General features: G+C 36.7%; 1 protein-coding gene across 3 annotated transcripts in view; it reads left to right on the top strand.

Annotated features, from left to right (window-relative positions):
• Positions 1 to 4,230: 4,230 nt before the first annotated feature.
• PI15 (peptidase inhibitor 15) overlaps positions 4,231 to 20,243 on the top strand; it is a 30,486-nt gene continuing 14,473 nt past the window's right edge. The window contains exons 1-2 of one of the 3 annotated variants that reach the window (XM_036887506.2): positions 4,231 to 4,389; positions 4,975 to 5,255. In XM_036887506.2, the coding sequence (XP_036743401.2) occupies positions 4,983 to 5,255 (273 nt within the window). In that variant the 5' untranslated portion in view covers positions 4,231 to 4,389; positions 4,975 to 4,982. Of the gene's footprint in view, positions 4,390 to 4,914; positions 5,256 to 20,243 lie in introns of all 3 variants that reach the window. The other 2 variants (XM_036887504.2, XM_036887505.2) reach the window with 2 other exon arrangements.

Raw genomic sequence — 20,243 nt, 5'->3', positions numbered from 1 at the left:
ATTACAAATGCATCATGTATAAGCTATATATTGTATGTATTTGTTATAGTATTAACTAGAAGGCTCAAAATTTGAGAATAATTTGTATGCTTATTCTGCACATTTTCTGAAGCCTCTAAATTCATGATCCTCTATATTACAAATGGAAATACATATTAGACACCAAAACTCTTTACCATTCTTGCAAAGCCTTCACCTTTTCATTAAATTATGTAGGAAATACATACATAATCCTAGATTGATTAGTGATTATTAATGGTTAAATTGATGAAAAAATGTTTGCAAGTTCATTTAGGCATTTGCAAATGTTGATGATACTAGAATTCTATATGAGACATAATTAAGTAAGAAAATATTTATTAAAGGGTAGTTATATACAATTAATGCATTATTTTCTTATTTTTTACTAAGCTCTTTTTATAATAACATACATAATTATCTGTAATAATTACATTATCAGAGACAGAAAGTATGTCACCCTACTCAATGAGCAAACACACATGGGCTTGTGAACTTACTAAAACTAACAGGAAAAAGAAAGTGACTACGTTAAGTTGGGGCATAAGGTATGGGTAGGATACAGAATTAGAAAGCACGATTGCAGCAAATAAGGCTTACAAGGTGAATCAGCTTACATTCTCAAGGCCCTTGTAAGGCAGTTCAAGGCACGTGACTTGACCCTATGGGCAGTGGGCATGTAAATGAGTGAAATGATTGTCTTTTAGGAAGGTAACCAAAAGCAATGAGGCTAATGAATGAGAGGGACACTGGAGTAATTCTAGAAAAAGATAATGGGATTAACCTTAAGTAGTCAAAATAATGATAATAGAAAAAGCAAATAAATTGTTGAGATATTTCAGTGATAAAACTCCATGTTTTGCCAAGCTAGCAGATATAAGAAACAATATGAGAAAGTGTATACACAAAAGATGATTTGGGCTTCTCACTTGGGACTGACAGAATAAAACTATAGTTTCTATTTATATGACGTGTCACAGTTTATAAAGCAGTATACTTCAGTCCATTGTTACAGCACCCTTGTGATAAATTAATAGGAATTAAATGACAAGTGAGGTTTATATAATAACCTGAAAAAGTCTCTGGTCATGTCTAAAAACTTTCTTTGTGAGAAGCTCTATGTAGGTACTTTTCGTAATTTTTCTTCCTTATAGAAGTTGACTTGTGTTCCCCTCTTCAAAGACACATGTACATGCCTATATTATCTCTAATTCTCCCTATGTCAGTAGATAAATGGATTTTTTACAATAGCTTATTCAATGGGCATGTGTGTTGTGTCTGTGTCTCTGAAAATAGAAAAAAAAAGGTAGTTTAGATAGTATTTCTCGAACTTTAATAAGCATTTGAATTATCTGAGAATCTAAATAAAATGCAATTTCTGACTCAGTGGGTTTCAGATGAGGCCTGAAATTCTGTATTTTTAACAAGCTCCCCTGTGAGCTAGTCAATGCTAGTAGTCTATGCAGCACACTTTGATTACAAAGCCACACACACATCTGTACATACACACACACACCAAAGTACCTTTGCTTTGTGCCATTCTGGAACATTTGTAATATGTCTGATTTCAATTTAAAAATCGCAACCATTTTCTCACAGGTTTCAAGTTGCTGCCAATTGTATATGTATTTCGTTCCAGTAATATAGCTACATTCTATTTCTGTCTCTGTTGGCAAGCACTCCCCTGAAGGTTTCTAAACATGTCAATGGTCTTTTTTAAGAAGTCTCATAAAGAACTGCCTCATTGTTAGCTGTTCATTAATAGTTCTCTTATGGCAACTTGGATACATGCCTCTTAATTTTGCAAGTATTTAAAATTAAAATTACTTCCAAAGCACTTCAGATACTTCTCTGGCAATAACATCTGCTTGGAAGCAGAATTCTTAACTCTCCTCCCACAGGTCTTTCTTTTATGATTCCATAGACTTGTGGGTTTCCTTAATAGTCTGAAATTCCACAATATCATCCGTGTGTGTTGAAAGACATCTGAAATCACTGACATGCCTCAGGGTCTCAGAATTAAGCAACTATCTGCTCTGCCTTCATGTAATAGGACTCAGAGGTAATCTATTTAGTTCAGCTCAGAAATTCCTTCTTTCTCTTTCTCTTCCTCTATTCTTCCACTTTCTCTTGGAGGAAGCCCATTTATGGGTCAGACAAGTTTCTCAAGGAATGCATTTTTATCCCCCACGGAAGTCCCTCAAGTCCAATCTTAAGTGATGGACCGTATCCTTTGTGTACATGACAAATAGGTAAACTTGAAAGCAACAGTTGAATTCTATGAGATTCTAAGCAGAACTCATCCGCTCTGGAGAAAGGAAGTCTCATGTCCACTGCTAAGGCATTAAAAGTTTAGTCCCCTGTATGCTGGACAGCTATATGAGATAGGTTGAAAAGTATATAGGCTAGTCAGTGCTGGCACTAATTCCTGAAAATGTCCTGGGATCCTTGAGCTGGATTGCCCACAGAGAATATGTTGCCTAACTTCCTATTCAATTTGGGAATCCTTAACACAGCATCCTTGAGATTCATTCAAGGTACAGTGAGTGCTTTCTGAAGGGGTGAGACCCTTGCTGGACAGCTCCAGCTGTTAGATGTCTGCAGCTATGAGCAGCTACATGTACCCCCTCAACCTGATCTGAAGTTTTACATTATTCCTACTCACATCCTGGGCTTATATGTTCCTGCCTTTTCAATTCTACAGTGTGAATTAATTCCTCTTTACAGCATTCAGTATTGTGACTTAACCTCTCCTAAAATGACTTCACTTTAGTTAGATGCTTGATACTCACCCAAAATAGCAAAACCTGAAATTTGACACGTTTTCATCATCTAAGATGGCATCTCATTACTGTACTTTGAACTTCAGTGGCACTTCTGGCTTTAAACGCCTTATTGTTCTCTTAAGGACTCTGATGAACTTGGTCTCATTGTAGAATATGTGCCTTTTCCCTGCCATTTTTAGGTGTACCAATGAAGAGTTAAACAATACGCATCAGGCCACACGTACTGCTAGAGATCCAGCTGGGAAAATAGCTCAGGAAACTTGGCTCCCAGTCTGGTGTGCTTCTAACCACATGACTATCATTTCTGACAACTGCAAATTCATGTAGTACTCCTCCTGCTGAAACACGCAGGAGACAAGCACATCAGCAAACTGGACAAGTCAGCATATGTTAAGTCAGTTTCTAAGCTAAATGACATGTGTTTTCCAGGATTCCTATTGCACTGACTGAACGGTCCACATTTTGTTAGTGGTATCATGACACATGAAGGTAATGAGAGTCCGTTCATTACAGATTGTCCTTATACTCACATCCTTGGCTCTAGTCTGGCCAGACATGGCTTTTACTCCAATGCCATCTTTCTAAGAAGGCACTTCTGACTGTTAGCAGCTGGCTGCTGCTGTTAAATTCTTCATGGCCTCTGTGCTGTGTCCTCCACTATGTTTCCTGAGAGGCTGAGCCACTCTCTGCTTAAAATTTCAACTATATGCTTCTAAACCTGAAACAGATGTTCCCTTGGCTGCTGTCATTTGTCATGAGTGTCTCTGTTTGCTTTATAGACAAGGCAGGTAAAAGGCAGACAGTTTGCTGCTTCATTCTGCAGAGAAAGAAATAAGGGGAGGGAGGGTGAAATAAGAGAGAGAGAGAGAATAAATATATAAATTACAGGAACAAAGCCACATGGAGACATAGAGTACCACCACTTCAGCATCTATTATCCTAATGTAGTTTGGCTACTACTGATTTGCCTGACATTCCTCTTGAATCACATTTGTGGCCACCCAGATTAATGATGTCAGCTGATCTCCTGTTTTAATATCAGCTTGTTCTTTTCAGCTCCCATGTCATTTACTGTCTTAAAAAAAAAGTGTACTGTTACTCAGCCTTCTGTTTTCAAGAACTCACAGTCCTTTTTTTTTTTCCTTTCTCCCTTTTGTATGGGAACCAGGAACTAGAAAGCATTAAAAAAGGAAAATTAACCACTCACAGAAAAGGTGGAAGCCCAGAGAAAAAGGGGTTTGTCTTTTATGGTTTGTACTTTGCAAGCTGTGGGTGTGACTCAATTTCCTCACCACCCACATGAAAAGGTTGCCACCCAATCACTGGTTTTTCTATCCAAAACCCCTCCCCTTTGATTTTGGCTAGGAGAGACCCTAAGGAAGACTGCCCTTTCTGGACGTTACAGACTGTGACATATAAAAGCTGTTAGCTGCTGCTGTAGCCAGCAGCACTCAAACCTTGCAGAGTTTTGCTCTCTGAGAGTTTGTAATAAGACACACTCCTCTTACAAGAGTTCATGCTACAACCTAGCAGAGAACTTTAAATTTTTGGAAGAATAATATATTCATATTGGCATTGTGCAGAGGTAAGCTATTTAGCTCAACAAGTTTATTTTGCATGCCTTGATTTTAAAGTAGCTCACATTTTCATTTATTATTTTTTTAGAAATGAGATTGGATGATGATAACTTCTTGGTATGTGTTCTGTCACTTGGTGTCCATTTATGTCTGGGAGACATGATCAGCACTTGCTCTCTTGTTACCTGGGATGCATTTTTCCTCTTCACTCTCAAGATGAATTTCAATTCCTACAGATTTCCCTTTAGAAATATGCAGCAATGCATTATGTGGTTCAGGCATTTGGGGCAAATGGTTCCCATTCACTTTAGGGTTAGTAGTCATGCTGTTTATTTTCGTCTGGCTATAGGGGGTTTCTCTCAGGGGTGTGCCTCAGAGCACCAAGTAAAATGTATAGAGATGACAATAGGTTGTTTCCTGGCCTGAGTTCAACATTTGCATGGAATTTTTGGAGAAAATCAAATCAAGCAATGCTCCCAGATGATGACTTTGTAAATTCATACCCTCTGGCCCTATTGTTTTTCCTTTTATAGACCCTAACTCTCCTTTTCTGCTTCAAAGCAAGGTAAACTGGGTGGCCTCTCCCTTTCCAGCCCTCAGAATGATGGCAATCTCTGCAGCCAGCAGTGCCGTCCTGCTCTCCCTGCTCTGTGAAGCAAGTGCTGTCGTCTTACTCAATTCCACTGACTCATCCCCGCCAACCAATAATTTCACTGATATTGAAGCCGCTCTAAAAGCACAGCTCGAATCTGTGGATCTCCCCAAAGCCAGGCGGAAGCGCTACATTTCGCAGAATGATATGATCGCCATTCTTGATTATCATAATCAAGTTCGGGGTAAAGTCTTTCCACCCGCAGCAAACATGGAATATATGGTAAGAGGAATTTGTTTTCTTTGAGTACTGAGTGAGGACGCATTACTGAAATTGTATATTAGAAGATGTTAGAACCTAAGGAGTGTTTATATGTTAAGGAATGTGGGGCTTTTTACACATTGTAACTTAGGAAAGGTTCTTAAGTGCCTGGTTAGCTTAAGTACTGTATCACCATAGAATTCAAGTGTCGGGGGTGGGGGAGCACTAATTTTCTTCTGTGAGTTACATAACCACAGGTAAATAAGATCTTATATAAGAAACGTAGGCAAAGAATGAGGTTTGTTGACTGATCACATTTGAAAGGTCCACTTTTTGAAAAAATTCACATGGAACTTTTCCTGTGTTTTGTTTATCTAGTAGTCCTATTTATCAGCTAAAACATTTCTTGAAAATATGTATTTTTTAATTACAGGTTTTGTGTGCATGATTTATTTTTTAGGTAGGTGTCCTTTCAATTACTTGGACAAAGCTCTTCCTTGACATTAATCTATTTATATATCTCTGAGAACATGCTGACTTTTCCTCCATGTGATTTAATGCTTTGTCGTTCAGATAACAGTGAAGCCAGCATACTTGCATACTGTCCCAACTTGCCATGAACACATTCTGTGCTTGTTCTTAAAAATAGGCTGTCTATGTTTAAACCATTTTACTTAGGAAGAAAAAGAAAACCCTTGAGTTGGTTTTCAAAGGATAGGCATCTTTTGAAAGTTACTTTATTTTTGGTTTTGAATTTATGCAAGGTTATGGTTTAAAGTTCAGCACCTCCCCAACGCACAGCTTGGAGACTGTCTAAGGCAGTGAAGACTACCAATATAGTATTTCCAGACTGGGGTGGGGGGTGGGGAGGTACCACTAACAGGTACTTATAAGTGCAGACCTAAATTTTGGAATTTCTATCAAATTCTGAATTCACCTACTTTATTTAAATAAGCTTTTTAAGTTTGTCTAATTGCAGATGTCAGAGTCACAGGAATGATAAAGACTTGCTAAATACACACACACCACACACACACACACACACACACACACACACACATATATATATTATATATATATAGTTCATAGAGTTCACTATTTAGACACTATGAAAATGGATTTTATAGTGTTTTTTAAAGATGGAGGAAAAGAAGATGTAATCAGTCATGGTGTATGAGGGGCGATGTAGTGCCATGACTGAGAAGATGGTTTCTAGAATTTAAATGCTTGGGTTCAAATCCAGATCCTGGAGTATAAATTCTGTGAATTCATTACCTCACCGTGTTTCATTCACATCATCTCTAATGTGAAGAAAAGGATAAAAGGATAGTATCTGCCACATTGGGTTGTTATGAGGAGCGTATGAGTTGAGGGGTAGAACAATTAGACCAAAGCCTACAGCAAAATAGATGTTCAGTGAACACTAGCTTGTATGGGTTTCTGTGAATGTCTTGTGAGAAGTGCCCGGCAAAAACTCATTTGAGATTGGAAGCAGTTACCCACACCTTTGATGTGCAGATGTAGAAAGAAGAGGAAAAAGTAAAATTTTTAAATTACTATAAATTATGAGAGAAATTCTCAAAGAATTCTATGTGAGATCAGAAAGGTATACTCTCCAGGCTTCAGGTGTAGGGAACGCTTCCCATTGCTGATCACACAGCTGTGCAGACAGAGGGCAGGATCAAGATAACTGAATTGGTGTGGGAGGCGAGCTCATTTGGGTTCAAATCCTGGCTCTGCTGCTTACTTTGTGGCCTTGTACAAGTTATTTAATGTGTGTAAGACCCTATTTCCTTATCCTTAAAATGGGAATAGTAATATACATAATAACCAATCAGTATACAATGCAATTCACTATTTTATTGGTATTGAGGGCAGAGAGGTCATCATGAGTATAGGCAAAGGTGTAGTACAACACAGTAGAAATGTGCTGAAAAAGCTCAAGTTTTTAGTTATGTTTCTCCCACTGATCAATAATTAATTTATTCCACATGGATTTATTTAATTTATTCTATGTGCCAAGGACTTGGCTGATTGTTCCCATAGATGATCTCATTTGAAAGCTCGCATTCTCCCTGTGAGGTAGAGATTGTGATGCTCATTTTGCCAGTGAAATTGCTGAGACCCAGAGAGGTTATCCAATAAGCCAAGGTGGTTTGGATGATGAGTGCTATCACTGGAATAAGAATTTAGGGCTGTGTAATTTCAAAGCTCATGCCTATGTTAGGGAGCTTCTTTTCACTTGCTAGACCTAACAAATGCTCCACTGGGGGAAACCCCAAGAGATATCAGGATATCTTGTTTCCTCCTTTAAAATGCTGGCTGAAATTCTATAACATTCATATTCTATTCTATTCTATTCTATTCTTATTTGCATCTCAACTATAGGAGCTATTACATGTGATTTATTTTGTAACAAGCAGATACAGTGCTGATCATATAGCATATGCTTTTTAAATGCTCCTTAACTCAGTAAAGTTAATAAGAAACAATAGTCAGAACAGTAAGTTCTGTAAAGAAAAGTGTGACTATTTCAAATTATCATGTAAACACTGCATATAGTTAATTTGCACATGTATTTATTCAGTTAGTATTCATTGGGCATTTACTATATGTTAGGCACTATTCTTAGCACTGGAGATACATTCGTAAATAAAATAGATAATCCTTGGCCCCCCAGGTGAGGAGTCAGACAATAAATAAAATGAATAAATAAATTACATAGTATGTTAGAAGGTGATGAGGTTATAGAGAAAAATAAAGTGGTTGTAGTGAGGTTGTGAAATTTAATAAGGCTTCTAGGAAAGGCCCACTGAGTGTCCTGGAGGGAGGTGGGGGTGAGTCACTCTCTGGATGAAGGGAGACCATTGCAGAGGGAAAAGCAAGGACAGAGGCCCTGAGGAGGAAGGAGAAAATTGATTAGTTTAGTTAGGAAAATGTGCTCAACTTAATGAAATCCTGTTAGAAGGACTCTTTGAATAAACTGACCAATTGCAATAATTCATCTGGATCCCTCATGAAGACTCAGACAAACTTTGGGGGAAGTACAACTTAATAAGTAGCTTGGCAGTTGAAGCAGGAACTGTGACTTTCTCCAGGCCAGGTGAATAGTACAGATCTCAATTTAATGTTGTTTGCTTTATTTTAACTTGTTCAACATTGATTTGGATTGTGAGCAATTTGAAAGTGAGCTTGGTCCCTAACCTCTACTATGTACCTCAGTAACAGAGCATTAGCTCACTAGGGCCACCAACCATGTGTTCAAAGTATCCTCATCGGTGGGTGATATCAGCCTCAGGAACCCCACAGATGATCTTCAGCTCAGGGCTTTTTCTAATTGCACCAGCCTGATATGCAATCACTTTCATGCACACCTTTTGTCTCTGAACCTGTTCCCATGCCATTTCCTCTCCTTCTAATGTGTCCTCTTTAACTTATTCCATTATTTACAATCCTACCCTTCACCTTTATATAAAAATGTTCTATCTTCCATTCATATTTCTTACATTCACAACCCCATTTGATTTCTCCTTCTTTTGAATATCTATAACCCTTTGTGTCTATCGCACTGCTTTCATCAAAATTGAACTTGATTTATAGTTATTTGTACATTTCTTCCAAAAATTTTCTCAATTTTAAGCTTTCAGGGTGCTAAGTCTGTGTTTATTCAGCTTTGTATCTCTATTTTCGACAATTTCTTGCATATAGACAGTGATCAATTATTTGTTGAATTTTGTTGAATTACCTGTGAATTATTATATAAGCAGCAATGATTTTGATATTATTATATATTTTAACGTTTTCTCATATTATAAATACTATTATCACATGAACCCAAAATTAAAAGAAGTTTTCCCTAAATTCTAAAAAGCCTTAAAATTAAATGATTTCATCTTCTTTAAATACTTGGTTATGTTAGTGTGTGCTTGGCTAAATAAAGTGGGAGCAATTTGAACTCCAGAGTGTTGACGTTCATATTATAGTTGTATAATATTTTCTTTGGATATATTGTCCTTGATTTTAGTAAAAAAATATTATTTGAATTATTTAATTTTCCAGACACAGTATCTTTAAAAAATAATAATAATAATATAGATAGGACTTAAGATATGCAAGTCAAACTTGTTTTACTCTTGGCTTCTGTTCTACAATTAGTTTATTGACAAATTTCCAGAACTCCTTGGACACCAGCTGTTTTTCATTCTTCCTAAGGGCAGCTCAAATCATGACTTTAAACCACAATCCACACTAGTTTCTTAGAATAAGAATTATCCCCAAAAGAATCAAAGTGCAAGACTCACTCATGGAGTAAAATTTGTAGGATATTCCCGAATTCAAGTCAATTGAATAAACTAATTAAAATTTTTTGAGGTCCCTCCATGAGAAGATGAGATCCACAGATAACTGAAATCTTTGTCCTTAAACTGTAAATAAAATGGTAAAAACAAAACAAATAGGGAAAAAAACCACTAAACATATAATTCATTATAATGCACTGCTTCATAAGATTGATGTAATAAAAGAGGTATGGATAAATACCATGGAGATGTCAAAGGAAGAAGTGATCATCTCTGTTGACCAAATCATGAAAGGTTCCTTGGATAAGAGGCAAATGAAATAGATGCTCAGGAAGGGGCAGGTTTGGCTGTTGTAGTAGGTAAGGTGATGCATGAACAGAATCGCATAGTACATTAGCCATATTGTTGAGATGTTTGAGAAAAGATTATGCATCACTCAATACAAAAGCAGTGAGTGAGAATGTAGAGGTTTTAAAGCAGGGTCAGAGGCGCCTTTTAGAAGATGGTCCTGGTGATTGATGGAATTTAGATTGGCAGTGAAGGTGATCAGAGAGTGGACAGCCAGAGTCAGTGGTGCTGTTCCCTTAGGCAAAGGCAAGGAAATGCTGGACACTTAACCCTACACACAATGGCAGGTGTGATCAACTACCTGAAGTGTAATACATGAGACAGTAGTGTTCACAGAATAGAATGGTGTAAAGGCAGATGAGGGACAGTGTGAAGATAAAGATGGATAGGAACTGAACAACTTAAAATTTTTTTAAAAAGTAAGGTAATTTGAAGAATCCAAAATAGCTCTATTGATAATATGACCTATTTCATTTGTTTCATACCTACAAATATTATTTGCAGAGCTAAGGGAACAAGGCTTCCTATACTTTTCTAGAAAGGAAAAAAACACTAGTTGCCAAGTGAGAGAAGGTAGTAGTGTACAGAAAGCGTGACTTGAATGAGTGGAGAAGAGATTAATCCATCCTCAGAAATAGCCAATAAACCATATGCCTGTAATAGTTTATGACCTGGGAATAATGAAAAATGCTGACTTCATTTATTTGAGCTTTGTGTGGAGGATGTAAATAATATAAACTACTATTATCTTTATTCAATAGATGATTAAACACTTGTGATGTCTATCCTTATCATTTTTTTTTTTAGTGAAAACTGTCCCAGATGGCGCAGTTTCTCTAATTCAGGAAGGATAACTCAATTTTCTTGTTATAAACATGAGAAATTTGATGTGTCTAACTTACATCTTTGCAATGAACACTTTTATGACCACTAGAAACCCTCCTGAGACCCCTTGCCAGCCAGCAGTGAACTGAGCAAGATCGCTGCCAAGAAGGCATTTATCCAGCACATTCGGAACTCCACATTCCTGCTCCCCTAGATGCAGAACGTGTTAAGAGTCTTGGCTGCAAATGGAGGCCGGGCACATTGTGCAGGAATTTTTTTCCAAGGTGTACATTGCTTAGTGTTACTTAGTTTTATTTGTATATGAGTTTTCAGCTCTCTATGTGTGGAGTCAGCTTAAGGTTAAGAACATTTGTGACCATTTTGAATACAGGCTACAAGAACACAAATGTAAAAATGTTAACACAAGATGACTCAGAATCTCACCATTAAGCGGTAAACAGACAAATTGAATCACATTCAGATCATATATATGGTGACTATATTTCTTCGTTTTCACTACTGCTTCTTTGGTGGTAAATGATGCTTGATCACATACAATGGTAGAGATTAATACTTTTATTGTATTCCTGTTGAGAATTTGGAGATCCTAGCATTATAGTTGCTCCAAAGAGAACACTCAGTAAATATTCATGAAACAATTGAATGAATTTTTACCCAGTGTTTCTGGGCATCTGATGTAAAGAGTGTGTGGTTCTGGTACTCAGCTGGGTCACTTGGTATTCAGTCTTTCATTCCACAACATTTATTCATGGGCCTAGCATTGTGTTGGGAGATTCAATGGGGAGGGAAGGACCCTCTTGGATAGGAAGTTCTGAGAATAGACAAGTATATGGCAAAGCAGTCAGTTGAGTGGAAAAGTGGAATAAATTCAGGGTGCTTTAGCACCACCTGGGGCATACTTGGCCCAGATTTGGACTTGGGGTGGAGAGGCAGGGAAGGCTTCCAGAAGGAAATGATTTCAAACATTAAACATGAAAAATAAAGAAAAGTTATATGGAAGAGAGTTAAGGAGAGGGGGACTGGGTTGTAGGTGTGGAAGGATTCTAAGAAGGTCCATGGTATACTGAAGGCAAGGATAAAAATTCAGTGTGGCTTGGATGTACCATATAAAGGAAAATGTGATATTCAATGAGCTGGGAACACATGCAGAATCTTGTCCAGGTTCATTCTCAGATCAAAGGGACTTACTGGAGGTTTTCAGCAGGGAAACTGTATAATTAATTTGCATTTCCAAAAAGTCATTCTGGCTACAGGGTAAGGAGGGTTGGAGAGAGAAAGAAGGCAGGGTGCACTGTCCAGAGGCTGTTATAGCAGTCTGGGTGAGAGATAATTGAAGCCTCAATGAAGGTTAAGATTATGGGGACATGACAAGGTGAATTTAGGGATGAAATCAATAAGAGTAAGTGATTCATATAGTAAAGTAGAATGAGGATTTATATGAGGAAGTAGTCAAGGAGAATGCCTCCATTTTTGACCAGGACAACTGGATTTCTCCAAGCTGGAGAACACAAAATAGGGGTTTCAGGGTATCATTAAGTGGCTGCACTTTTATCATCCAGAGTGCACATCTATGGAAGTTGATAAAAGTACCTACTATGTGGGAGGAAACATTCATCTACTCTCAAGAATTTTGGATTATCAAAATGGACCACTTTGGGTAAATAGCTAGAGTAGTGTCATAAAGATAGCATGGTTGGATGATTTTATGCCTGGGAATCTACTCAAGAATTTTTGCAAGAAAGTTTCATTATCTTTTTTTTATAATAAGTGCTGGGACTTAAATCAATGCAAATTCAAACTTTTTTCAGTGACCTAGGTAGCACCAGGCCCATCTAGTCCTTCAGATACACTCAGGATAAGGTTTCTTTGGGAAATGATTAAAGGACGTCAGAAAAATTCAAGTTGACTGATCTGGCTGGACTGGTGGCCTGAATTTACTATATCTGAAAAACTTTCAATAGTCAGTCAATGACCATTAAGTAGTTATGAACTTGAGATGTTTCATTGTCTGTGATGACTTCTGAAGAATTGTGTGGGCAGTGGGCAGGGAAGATAAAGGCTAACAGCTTAAACTGATCACAAAAAATATTTGGCATTAAATACAATGTAGACTGAAGTTTGGAGGGATGGGACTCAGTGTTTCCAGTCTATGTTACCCATAGTGTCCAAAATCAGGTACCAGCATATTTTTTTGACATGGATATGGAAGCATGCCCAACAAGTTGTGTTTTAAGACAAAACTTTTCATGACTCTTAAAATTTCACACCACATATTCATATTCCAAACTGAAATAGTTCAGATATGTTGCTTAAGGACAATATTTTTTCTCCTAAAAAGTGCATCAAATTCTTATTTCATAATTTCATTAAATAAGAACATTCTAGCAGAGCTGTCTCTGCATTCCAGAGAGATCATGTTTTTAGCAGGCACTAGGTAGGCGGAAAGGCATTTGAATTCCTCTGACCAAGTGGGCATTGGCAAGATATGGGTTTTGCAGGATAGTTTAGCAATCAAGACACCAGCTTTTAGATTATTGTAACACTGAGCTAGTGAAAAGTTAACCACACATGGAAATGTCTTCCTGGCTCATAATTCCCATATTATTAAATAGGTGGTGGGTATTATATTTCCCTGGAAAGGAGAACTATTGCTAGAATCTATCAACAAATGTAAAATTTAAAGATGAAATGTATGTCAAAGAGGGATTCACAGAGGGGAATTAGGAAGTTTTAAAACATCTAAAACAGTCTCTAATTTTTATTTTCCACTGTCTGATGTTATTTTCCCTTGAAACAAGCCCCTCATACAATTCTGCTCCTGATTATTTAGTTGCTTTAGGGTTTATCTGTTTTCATTTTATCTGATTGCTTGCGTAGTTGAGATTAAAATTTGGTGCGTCTTAAGCTTTAGGCTGCCAGATAATGTTGTCAAAAGTGCACCTCACACTGCTTCCCATTTTAAGAGGCTTTTGAGTTCACTGACACCAGTGCCATTTCAGGGCCTGAATCCTTAACAATAATACCTATCATTAAATGCTCCCTGGTCCTGCTAGGGCTGTGTTAAATACTCTTCAGTCACTATCTTGCCTAACTGACAACAGGCTTGAGACATGGGAACAGTTGTCCTCAATTAGAGACAGAAAACCTGGAATTTGGAGACTATAAGTAACTTCCCCAAGGTCACAGAGCAAGTAAATAGAAATGATGAGGATTCAGTTCTATCTGACCACAAGTCCACGCTTTGGAAGTGCATACAATACACATTCCCCTTCAGGTGTTCATCTCCTGCTCCTGAGCCCATTGGCTAGGGAATTTCCCCATGTGCATTTTATCTGAAGATATCACTGCACATTAGAAAGTATTTCTTCAGATGGAATCAAGTCTTGCTCCCTATGTTCCTTCTACCCTTGACAACCATATAGGAAAAGTATATAGTCTAATAGTGCTTCAAGTCTTCGAAGGCTGTGAGCAGCTATGTCTTAGCCCCTTGACTCCCAGTCACCCAGTTCTTTCTAAGCCTTCAGCCTTTATTTTTTCTCAATAAATGTAGATTTATTTTAAATCAGTTTGGTACATAATACAGATTGGTTTTGAAGTTTCTCATGAACTGAAATATATATTTTTAAATACATCAGTGTCTGCCTGTGCAAAAAGTATCTGTAAGGTATAGTGTTTTGATAGAACTATACCTGCATGAGCAACTCAGATGAAAAATCTGAAAACTTTTCTATAAACCATCTAGATTAAAAAAAACAAATTATTAATTAAGCCTCTAGCCGTTTGTGTTAAATACCTATATACAACACCTCTCGCATCCAGACTGTTGCCCACAGAGCCAATCAGGGAATGTCGCACAAAGATATTTGTTTTCTGAAAATCCTAGGAAAGGTAAAAAGTTTTGCTATTAAAGAGATGGAAAATCGAGGTATTTTCCCTCATGCCTTACACCACACCTAGGCACATGAATGGTGCCATTTAGAATCATCCTGGAGCTGGAAGCAGTGTGGCTCTGAGCAAGGTAAGCCTTTCATCCAATTGTCATCCCTGGCTGGCTTCCAAGAAGTGTGTGTTCTTCTGACAGCAGGGTGCTTAGAATTTATGTGACCTGACTAGTGCCGAGTAGCAATAACAAATTATTTTCCATTTTTTCTGTTCCTGAGGCTGCATCCTAAAGCTGGGCTGGCAGATTTGGTGGGCACATTCTCTTGCTGATTCATATCATATTCTCATGAACTAAGTTGCTTATAGGCCAAAAATGTGTTTTAAATGCATGTTCAATATTATGACAAGGGCAAACAACTACCTTTTATAATTTTTTATCATTTTCTTCAAGATTTCAGATTTTCAGGAAGTTACAGCTATGTTTCTCCACCATGTTAGCTTGTGATATCTTAGTTGATAAAGCCACATAGAGTTCCCATGATTTCTAATAAGCACCATGACACCATCTGTGTTATCTCTGAATTCATATTCATGGAGCTGCAGGCTCATGTTCCCTTCTATGGATATTGTCCTTCTCAGAATGAGTGATGTTAGCTTATTTGTACAGCAACATATAGGACAATTTCTCTACTTCTCTCACCAATAATTCTGTCTTTTATGAACACACATACCAAACACACCCTCATAGAGTTTAGTACCCATGTCTGTGACAGTGAGTCATTTCCCAGATGAAATACAGTATTTTAATATTTATCAAAAGTTGGATCAATAATAGACCAGAGCTGAGAGGAAGCATACTGATGTAAGTGCATGTATGTGAAAATTACTAGATGTTAACTATCAAAAATGTCCCCTTCTTCCTAAGCCTTCCATGTGGTGTGTGACTATATATGTGGGGATGAGGTAAACAGGAGTGGGACAGGAAAGGCACAATGCTCTCTGCAGTCACAATGACACTCCTCCAAATAAGGCCCAAGACAATTATTTCTAATCAGAGAGAACAGAGCCACTTTGCAAACACACATTCAACGTCCCCCAACCTTGAAGTTTTGATTTCGTAGGTCCAGGATTGGGCTAGGTATCTGTCTTCCCAAAAGATCCCCAGGAGATCCTGGAGTAATTTCCCAGAAGAAAACTCAAAAATGTGCTTTGAGAGCTGTCTTAGATCCTGGTTCAGGACACAAGACTGAGCTGAGGAAAATATCACATGGCTCAAATATCCACTTATTTGTCAAGAGACTATATATTGAAAGAATTAATAGATTAAGCCAAATGAAGAATAACCCTAGGGATAACTTCTATATTATCACAAAATTTCACTTAAATATTTATTCAACCCCTGTTTCAGAAAACATCATGTGGGCATTGTGGGTGAGCCACAGTTGTTTGCAATATGAAATGACACTTACTTGGGAATATACTTGATTGATGAAGGAAATTTCAAAAGAAGCAATCTTTCAAGTTGTAATCTTTCAAGTAGTAATCTTTCAAGTAGTAATCTTTCAAGTAGTAAGTATATATATATATACACATATATGTATAATATACAAAAATGTATTCATATAATATATTATAATTTGCATTTATTTCCTAATTTGTTTGGTAGTGTTTTCATTACCTGTCTCTTCCCTGATCTGTAACCACATCAGTCTTGCTAACTGTTGAATGAATTCACAGTACACAGTGCCTCCCAATAAATAGTCACTTACTGTCTGCCTAGATGAATTAATTACCTAAGGTCCTAATGGTTAATCCAGAAGTTTGCATTTCTTGCATTTTCCAATAGTGAGGACAAAGCAACAGTTCCTATTTAATGAGTCTTTTGTAAGGAGGTTTGGAGAAAAGGTTGTTCCAGTGTCACTCTTTCCTATCCCCATCCAGGAATGTTAAGAGGGAAGGTGATTCATCTATGTCAGAGTAATGATGATAATGATGCCTTAAATCAGAGTTCATAAACTGTAGGCCCATCAACCACTCTAATTCATAGGCACATTAATTTGTGCTGCATAGTATTGAACTGTAAAGAATTTTACATTTTTAAAAATTATTTGCCAACATGTAATAGTTGATGCATCCCATATATACATCAGGATTTCTAGATAATCCTGAAAAGTGGTAAGGTCTAGAGACATAGCTTTTTGAGTGGGCAAATTTGCTCCTTTCTGAGTCTCTTTCTTTTTTTTCCCATGTAACTGTCCAGAGGACAAGCAGTAATTGCACTTTGTCACCTTACACCATATACTACTTTACTCATTTTCATCACCAGACCATCCCTCCAATGCAAGTATTAGAGTGCGATTACACTTACATAGATCTTTGGCATTTAAGAAATACTGACTGAAGTATAGTTTCACTGTGTAGATCTAGCCATGCATAGATTTAAAACATTGGACGTTTCTTTCCTTTATTAAATACTCTTACCTCAAATTCCAAATATATTTTTTCTATCCATGCTTTCATTAATTTATATATTAAGATTTTAGATGTATGAGAACTTCCTCAGGAGTCTCTTTCAATAATCCAGGTCACAGATGATGGTGGCTTGGACCAAGGTGGTGGCAATAGTGGTGTTGATCAGTGATTGTATTCTGGATATACAAGGTTTGGGAGGTAGGATCAACATTTGCTGATGGAGCTGATAAAGATTATGAAACAGCAAAAGAGTAAAGATAACTACTACATTTTTGGCCCCAACAACTACAACAGCAGTCAGCAAACTTCTGTAAAGGATCAGGTAGTAAATCTCTTCACCTTTGCAGACTTTATCATCAATGTTGCAATGACCTAACTCTGCCTGTATAGCAGAGAAACAGACATAGATCCTCTATATAAACAGGCCGTAGGACAGATTTGAAGATGAGCTATGCTATTCACTGATAGAAGGAAGACTGCAGGAGTAGCCGGTTAGTGGGTAGGGAGTGGGGTAGGACTGTGAATATCTGGAGCTCAATTTTGGACATGTTAAGTAGAGGTTTAAAATAGGTGGTGGATAAACTAGTCTAGAATTCAACTGAAAGGTCTAGAAATATAATTTGGAATGATACCACCAGCATATAAATAGTACTTCAATTCATGAGACTAGATGAGATTACCTAGCAGTGAATGTAGATGTAGTGGGGAACTTGTTTGGGATGGGCTAAAGAGAGAATGGAAGAACACAAATTGGAAATTCTTAGATAAGACAACTCTCAAGGAAGGTCACTGTAAAAGGAAGAAGAATGGTACAGTATTTAGAAAATGGAAAGGGGTCAAGAGAGGGCTTTTTCAAACATTTATGCTGTTGGCAATGACCCTCCCAAAGAGAGTACTTCACATCATCTCTTTATGGAAATTTACCTTTCCCATCTATATGCCTGGTGGTACTCACCTTATCTGAGGAAAATCTTTATTACTTTTTTTAAACATTTAAAAATATTTAGGATCTCACTTTTATATTTTATGATAGATGTGGTTCCATGTTTTGTAGTTATTTTTGAGGCTTTTTTTGAAGGAAATTTTTAAAAAATCAAGTTCCTTTAGCTCTCTACTTCCCTTATAAAGTAGACTCAGTTTAATATAATTCCTTCCCCCTTCTCAGGCCTCCCCGATGCCATCCCTCTCCAGTGCAACCAAAGCACATCACCATCCTGTCTGGTTTGACACTGGGTCTTTGTATGACCAGCTCTCAGTTTCCTCTATTGGTCATTTCTACCTAATGGGAATAAAGTCACCAATTTCAAAACAGAACCACAATCATACCCATGAAATGTTTTAAAAGCTTTTGGCTGTCCTCAGAGGAAATAATTTTGTCATCACTTAATTTCACTTTAATGGCTCTTTTTCACTTTCATAATTTTTCCAATCTGACTAACCCAGAAAAATATCAAAGTCCTAGCTAAATTATTTTTTTAAAAATCCACAATTTATCTATCTAAATTGACTTTACTTTTTATCTGAATATACAAGAAATGACCACATAATATTCAAGAAAATAAATGTCTATGGGACGTGCCATACTGTCTCCAGTGCCATTGCAATCAAACATCTGTGATAATAACCTATTTAGAAATGTGCCTCCACAGTCTCAAAGTGTGATATTTTTGTTTTTAACATTTTACATTTTTGAAGATGGTTTCCATGTGCAGAATAGATTTTTCAAGAGGTCACATTTGTTTTCAAAATTAATATCCTGGTTCTTCCTTAATTTAGCTTCAATTTATGAATTGTTTGATTTATTCATAAATATAGCATTTTTGACAATCACATTTGTCTGATGTTTGTTACTCACAAATTTAATTAACTACATTTCTTAAACTGCACTCAGAGATTTAATATAGTTGTTTTTCAAAGTATTTCAATTGATTTGTTGAAAATAATAATTGCCATATATATAAATGTCTTAAAAGACTAAGAAATACGGTGAGACTTAATTTCTAAATATAGCCACTCTTAAAAGTATAACAGGGTTTTCTTATAATTTTTGTCTTAAAATCACAAATAGAATAATTACTCATTGATATATTTATGTTGAAATTAGAAGGCTAGCCTGTTGCTTTTATTATAAGGCCACATTCTCTTACCCATTACTAACCTTAATAATATCAAGTATGCACAGATTCCTTAGTCAGAAAATATCTATCTTTTTCAACACCTTAAATATGATTCTTTCAAATACTTCTACATTTAATTCCTATGTTTGGAATTAAAAGAAGTTACCCATTTCAGGGGGAAAAAGCAGTATATCATCTCGAATGTTGGGATATAAACTCAAGTAATTTTTAGGGTTGCCTTCCAGTTTGACTATATTTCTTATGGTCCAGAGACATTGGCTAGGATTTAAAAAGGAAGCTTCAGATGTCAATGTGCTTCATGATTCTGGCTGCCATTATGTCACGGGCACCAAAGCTTACAGAAAAGGCTGATAAAACAATGTCAGACCTGGGCTGGAATATATTATTCTCTAATTCTTCTATTTATGAAAGTCAGCGACTTTCTCCCATGCTGCAACATTCTTTTACTGGATTTTATATTTTTTTGGCTCCAGCTCTCAAGACCACTGACCTTGATAAGAATATGCTTTCTTTTCATATCCCTCCCAGTTCTTGGAGCCACAACTTTTCTAGATATTTAAATGACATCAGTTTGAATTCTGGATATCTCTCATAGCTTAGTCCAACCTATGTGGTTTCCACAAACAAGGTGCTAACTTTACAAGCAGAATAGCTCATGAGGAACATCTTAGTATATAGCTAAATCAATCAGTCCATAAGCTGATCAACTAAATGGCTCATAACAAAGAATGGAAGAAAACTATTTGGTGTAATAGACCACACCCACAAGCCTGTGCATGCTCTGGTACGATTTTAAGCCATCTTTATTTTGAGACATATCTAATTTAATCATAATATCTAACTTTTGGTGTGTCCTATAAATATTTTTGGGTATCCATGCATAATATTCCCAATTTTTACCTCAGATTTTAAGCATTTACAACTAAATTATCTTTGAAAGTATCTTATTTACTAAGAGGGGCAAGAACTAGAAATACAGAATGTTGAAGTTGGTTAAATAAAGGGTAGTGTCAGGTGTGTATTAT

The sequence above is a fragment of the Manis pentadactyla genome, chromosome 3, assembly GCF_030020395.1.
Source record: "Manis pentadactyla isolate mManPen7 chromosome 3, mManPen7.hap1, whole genome shotgun sequence".
Lineage (NCBI taxonomy): Eukaryota > Metazoa > Chordata > Mammalia > Pholidota > Manidae > Manis > Manis pentadactyla.
This window is presented reverse-complemented; position numbering and strand designations above follow the sequence as displayed.